We start from the raw sequence: 6,964 nt of genomic DNA, 5'->3' as shown, positions 1-6,964 counted from the left end.
AACAGCAACTCAAAAGGTTTGATGGGAAGCCTAGGGGACAGTGAGTTGAAGATAATGGTGATGGAATGATTTGGAAAAGGATAGTGAGAATAGCAGCACAACTGGAAGAATGTAATCAATGCCACTGAATTGTACATGTAGAAACTTTCAAAATGGTGTAACTTTGGCTACGTATATTTTCACCAAAAAAACGGTCTTCAAGGTCGAGAAGGGAGAGTGTTGACACACTGTGGGGTTCTTAACCAACGTCATAAAACAATATGTGTACTGACTGTTTAATGAGAAACTATTTGTTCTGTAAACCTTCATCTATAGTACAATAAAAAAAAATTAAAAAAAAGAAAGCAATCTAGTAAGTGGTTGCTTAGCGGAGATTGGGCATATTCACTTACAAGACGTATGGAAATAGGTACTTGTGGTTAAGGATATAATTTTTACAAACAGTATCACATAATGATCTGTAAAAATGGCGCAGTGTCAGAGGTCCTCTAACTTCACAAGGAGGGGAGGATAATCATCATCAACATCAGCCCAAGGCTGATTCCCATGAGTTAAACGTTAGACATACCTCCACTCTTTAACCCTTTTTTATCAGTTCTGACACCAGTCATCCTTCCCATGGCACTCTCTACTTCTGCTGGGTTTGATAATTTGTTGGCAATGGCCACACAGAAGTCACAGACTACACTCACAGTTATGGGGTTTATTAGGGAAGTAACAGGTTACAATTCAGGATCAGGAACAACTCAGGATATAGTTCTTTAATCAGGATGGCTTCTTCTCGATAATGCCTGCAGGCAGGCCTCTCTCTCCACCCTCAGCCTGGCCACGGCCCTACTTGGGCAAGTGTTACAGCTTTTTAGCTCTGCCAGCAAGTACCCAGAGACACCCCACTCCATCAGCAAGCCTCCTGCCTGAGGGCACTCAGCTTTCTCACTCTGAGGGTCAGCATGCCCACTATAGCCATCTCATTGCATAGGCCAGGAAGCCCATCTTGCCATCTTGTGCCAGTCTCCTGGTTCTCACCACTCATGCAGCTGCTACTCTTGTCATGCCATCTCTCATGGTCTTTAGTGTTACAACTCTCTCTGTCTCCTGGGTCTAGGAAGTTCTCAGTGCAAGGATCCTGTGTCCAAAAGGACACAGTCCACTCCCGGCTCTTCTTCTTTATGGTAGTGAAGTTCCCCTTTCTAGCCTCTGGGATTGGCTCCCTTTAAGCACAGAGGGATGGCAAAACCGACCAATCCCCTGGTTAGGGCTCCATACACCTTATTTGCATGGTCTCACCCCCACAAGGGTTCCATGCACTTTATTTGCATTATTAGCAAGCTGTCCAGTCTCCTTGGTGGGCCAAAAGCACCTTATTTGCATCCCCACCCAATCATTTTGTGGGAGTCACAAGACCATAGCTAAAAGGGCCATATTAAGTAACTCACTACACTGCAGGATCTAGAGATCTTATATCAGAAACAGTTTAGATGGAGTGAACATTCAGATGGAATGAACATTATCTTATATGAAAAAGTTTAGATGGAGTGAACATTAATGCCTATGTAATTCAAAGTGACACTAATGATGACCAGCACTCCAATGTCAGAGATGGATGTAAAGACTTTGAATAAAAATTGCTTTGCAAAATAGGAGAGGCACATTCTTTTCAGAGAGAAGGTGAGAGTGCTTATGAAGTAGGACAACCAAAAGGGTGAGAGATCTGGGGACAACTAGTTTGAAGAAGCCAAAACCCATAGGGCAAGGACCTATTGGGTAAGGATGGTGTATAATAAATGTCTCCAAGTATTTGAAGAGCAGTTGTGTGGGAGACAGAGTTGACTTACTGTGTATTTTAGACTGCAGAAGTTAAATCAATGGGTGGAAATTATAGGGAGGCAGATTTTTGCTCAGTATAAGCAAGGACTTTATAGCAATTAGATCTGTCCAACATTGAATTTGAAAAATCATGTGTAACTAAATCTTGCTGATCAATTGTAAGGAAAGTAAGGTAAATTGCCTTTATGGTCATTTTAATGATTAGATTGTATTACTTTATCAAATTATCTCCACACTAGCAACAAGCTCAAGTCAATAAGCGCATTTATTTTTTGAAGACACTCTTTTCATTTATTATGTATTTATTAAGTGGTTGCTCTGTGTGAATCATTACATTTGGTGCTGTGAGTATGAAAACATATAAAATATAACCTCTGATCATCAGAAGTTTATTATCAAGGAAGGTAAGATGTAAGTATATATCTTATCATGTATAATAAGTACCAAACATGTATACACGTTGGCATGCACCATAATATGTATAACATACTTTTCCTTGGCTGAGGCTTTGTCACATTGTTAAAGCTGGTATGTAATGAGGGTGTGATCCAGTGAAAATTTTCAACTGCTTTGCTAGGGCGTCTCTTAATTGCCCTGTCTCTTGGTCAGGCTATCTGCCTGTCCAAGAGTAAACTGATTCATCCATAGTAAAAACATGAGTCAAAGAATTTGGCATTGCTCTGAAGCCCTTCTTGGCTTGAACACAAGGCAATGGGACTTTGTCTTCCAGTTTCCCAGCTAGTTCTCTCAAATCTTCTCAAAAGCTATTATACAAAGAATGAACAATGGGAATTATCCAATAGGCCTTAAAAATGTCATACTTAGTAAAGCAACATTGGAATTACATACAACCACTGGTTACTAAATTTTTTCTATCCTTGATCACAAGGAGATTAGTCAATAGTATGAATTCATCAGTTTAAATGCAACCTACTACAGAAAAACAATTTCAGAAGTAGAAGTACTAATGAGATACAACTGTTTGGTATATCAAGGATATAAACTTACCAAGTATAGTGGAGGAAAGATATTAATTGCATTATAGTGATACTTAATGATATGAACACAGGGAAAACATTAAAACAAAACAATTCCATTTGATGAAGTCATCCCTGAACAATTAAAAAATCATAAAGAGGGGCTGTATGAACCATTTCAATTTTTCTTAGAAAATTCTAAAAATAAAATTTTCTCAGTTCCAATCTGAGAAGCTTACCTGAGACTGTTGAAAAAGGATGCTTTTCTCTGGATTTATGCCACAGGCCAGAAGAGCAGCAGTCATGTCCAGGATGCTCTGCCGAAGGGTGGCTGGGTCTTGTGGGACAGTAATGGAGTGTAGGTCAACAATGCTGTACAGCACAGAGCCATACTCATCCTGTAATCTCACCCAGCTCTCAACAGCTCCCAAGTAATTGCCCAGGTGAGGGATTCCTGTAGGCTGAATGCCAGAAAATACTCGCTTCATGCCATCTCTCTGGAACAAAGGAAAACAAACATATTTGCCTGAGGCTGAATCGATGAATCCTATTGCCCGTATTACTGTAGCTATGATAGCTAGTCCTATTCTTTTAAATTACAATCTGACAGTCATCATCAGTATACTTTTATTTTGTGACTGCTCTGTCTAACGTACTATGTTAGATGCAGAAAGGGGTATTAAAAAAAAAATTTCCTTTTTTACACCCCAAAATTTACAAATATAAAGTCATGCAAGAAAAGGTCTGCATCCCCAAGAAAATACAATCTAATTGGACATAGAAGACACGTTTATGAAAGGGTAAGTAATACAACGTGGCAATATGATCATGAAAGATACACAGGGGGTACAGGCAGGAGTTCTCAAGAGGAAAAGACTGTGATTCGGCAGCTGGTGAGAAAGACTTCAGACATAGAATCAAATTTCATTAGTGATTAAACGGGTCTCAAAAGTTTTTCATGTGATTTCATTCATTTTATAGTTAAGGAAATGAAGTCCATTACAATAGGACCACAAGTTACTATTATTTATGTAATTCAGTTTTTAAAAATTGCTGGTATTACAATTTAGTGTGCAGGATCTTGGGCTAGAAATTAGGAAACCTAAACTCTATTTCTAATATTATTTCTTGATCAAGTTATTTAACTTTTTTGTGCTTCAGTTTCCTTTTACTTTCAATCGTTTTTCATTTTTTACAAGGCATGAAGAATGTATAATTTTTTAAATTATAAAATCATTTTGTGCTTGCTCATTTATATATATATGCTTTAAAGTTTTATCTATTAACATTTAGGTCTGTATCCACTAAAAGTTTTTTGCATATGGTGTGAAGTAGGGAAATAGTCTTTTCTATATGGATACCTGATTGCTCCAGTACCATTTACTGAAAATGCTCTTTCCCCACTGCTCTGGAATTCCATCTCTGTCATAAATCAAGTATCCATACATATGTCTGGGTCTGTATCTGGGCTGTCTAATTTGTCCCTTTGGCCTATTTGTCTATACCTCCACCAGAACGACACTGTCTTTTTAGTAAACCCTGGGACATGGTGGAGCATTTTTTTCTATGTTCTTCTTCAAGAGTATTTTAGCTATCCTTGGCCCGCTACACTTCCCAGTACATTTTAGAAGCATCTTGTCAAGTTCCAAAAAAACGTCAAAAATGAAAAACCTATTTTTTTTTTTTTTTTTAATTGGGATTACACTGACTGTATAGCTAGATTGCTTTGGGGAGAACAGCTATCTTTATAACATTGCGTCCTCCAATCCTCAGCCATATAGCATATTAAGTCTTTTAGCTAGTCTTTTACCTTTACCTAGCTCCTGACAGCCAATCTACTTTGGATATGTGACTACCAAAGCTACTTAGGATTTGCCCTTCTCTTTCCGCAAGAATTCCTAATCCTACAAATACAGTGCCTATTTGTCCCATATCTGTTCATTTTCCTCTCTATTCTTAAGATGATAGACTTAAAATGTGCTGCCACCTCATAAACCCATGGTACAAAATTACAAGTGATCCAAGCAACAAGGGTGCCCCAGAATTGTGGTTTTGAGGATATGGAAAATGTCTTTTAAGTAAGTAAGAACAAATACAATCTAAGCATTTAAATTCACACACACACACACATAGACCTTCAAACAGCTAACTCTCCAACAATTTAGATATAACATTTAAAAAATAATTTCTAGTTGAGAAGCTGAGGCAAGTGAGGGCAAGCGGGAGGGAGAGAAAGACACAGACAGAGAGAGAGAGAACTAGAATGCGTACATATTAGTGAGGCTTCCTCCAGTACCTAGAGACTTCAACCAGCTTTGGGTTCCTGGTATGGGAATAAGCAAAGAAGCTTTCATTGCAGTAAAAAATGATTAATGGGCTTTAGGGACTGACTGATGAAGAGAGAGAGCAAAGCAGAAAAACAAACTCTGAACTTAATAAATGGAAGAGAAAAAACATCGAGAAATACTTGACCTAGAAGGAAGAGGGACTGTTTATGGTAATGTAAAGGGTTATGGAGACTAGGAATATTAAGCTTAAAAAAAAAAGAACGTGAATATTTCCACACAACATCAGGAAATTCCTCCACGGTCAAACTAAGGAATTATTCCCCTGGAGAAATGGAGGAAACTAATTCTTGAGAAAACTAGAAGAAAAAAGCACTAGAAGACAGACTGGGGGGAGGGCAGAAAAAATTAAGAGCAGTGGGAATGGACTAGACATGATCTATTACATCTTTTCCATGCTCTAGTTTCTGTGATTCTATACATTAGTGAGGAGGAGACGATGTTATCAAGAAATAAGAGCAACAAAAAATGTTCTGTTCGATTTTTAAGGAGCTGTTAAAAAAAAAAAAATACAGCCTCTAAATGAGAACTGGATTCCTGGTCTTAAAAACATACAAAGAGCGTCCTGCTTTTCTGTGGTGAGTTTACGTTCCTGTCTATTCCCTCTGCAAGAGTCAGCAGGCGGTGTGAAGGCATGGCAGGGGAGATACGCCTGGTACCATGAAATCACAGGGCTGGAATGTGGTGTTTGGGTGATGGAGGATGGGGCTTCTATGTTCAAAAGCGCTAGAGTTGGAAAAGAATGAAAATGAAAGGAGCATGAGCTTCCCAGTAGACAGGAGGCAAACCACAAAGAAAATAGCTTCAAGGCTAGCCCACAGGCATTCACTCCATTGGGAAGTCTGCAGCATCAACCTGTAATTCTATTGCTGTGTACAGAGGATAAGAAAGGAGCAATTTACAAAATAGGCCTTGGTTTTTATTTCAGGTATATTTCTCTAACAAATGCTATTTCCAGTTGATACATTTTATTGGCTCATTTTGTAACAGAACCAGCCCTAACAATGGGCAACTTCAGCCCTGGGATTTCATATATTCCAGAAGAGGGGGTGAGTGTTGGAATCAAAGGTAGAATATATTTACTAATTTAATGGACATAGCTAAAACTAATCCTGGGCTAAGGCTCTGAGCATATCTAAAATTCCTAATTATCATAATTTTAATAACTGTACTCAAAAACAATAAAAAAATCCCAAATTGCTAACTGTGGCAAAAGATAATTGTTATGATTAACTAAAGAGAATGTCTGTCCCTAATCTCGAGTGAATAAAATACAGAACAGAAGGCTACCGACCAGAAAATACATCAAAGAAAATACATGAAATGTATTAGCTTTGAAACACTTTTAATTTTGGTATGGTGGTAAGAACCAAAGACTGGAAAACTCCTATTTAAAGTCCTATTTGGAGTAAGCAGTAACATCAATTGTTCATTCACCACATCTATTTTTACTAGTCAAGTTAACAAAAAAAACTCGGCTAAACTGTGGTTCTGTGAATGGCATTTTATCACAGATTGTCAATAAAAAAGTAATCGCCAACAACATTACCAGCTAATTGGAAAGGAAATCTCAGTAAGTTTGTTTATCTTTCTAATTGAGTATAAATTTAAAATATATTTTAAAACTCTCATTCTTAATTAAAACCACAATGAGATACCATCTCACCCTGGCATTACCGGCACGAATCAAAAACACTGGAAATAACAAATGTTGGAGGGGCTGCGGGGAGATCAGAACACTTATGCACTGCTGGTGGGAATGCAAAATGATACAACCATTTTGGAAAATGATATGGCGCTTCTTCAGAAAGCTAG

The 6,964-nt window shown here is 38.0% G+C and overlaps 1 protein-coding gene across 1 annotated transcript in view; it reads right to left on the bottom strand.

The window, feature by feature from the left end:
* Positions 1-6,964, bottom strand: part of WARS2 (tryptophanyl tRNA synthetase 2, mitochondrial) — a 156,153-nt gene that overhangs the window by 93,591 nt on the left and 55,598 nt on the right. Inside the window, exon 2 of the mRNA XM_023734860.1 lies at positions 3,044-3,301. Coding sequence (XP_023590628.1) covers positions 3,044-3,301 — 258 coding nt within the window. The remainder of the gene's footprint in view (positions 1-3,043; positions 3,302-6,964) is intronic.

Source organism: Trichechus manatus, unplaced genomic scaffold, assembly GCF_000243295.1.
Source record: "Trichechus manatus latirostris isolate Lorelei unplaced genomic scaffold, TriManLat1.0 scaffold00073, whole genome shotgun sequence".
Classification (NCBI taxonomy): domain Eukaryota; kingdom Metazoa; phylum Chordata; class Mammalia; order Sirenia; family Trichechidae; genus Trichechus; species Trichechus manatus.
This window is presented reverse-complemented; position numbering and strand designations above follow the sequence as displayed.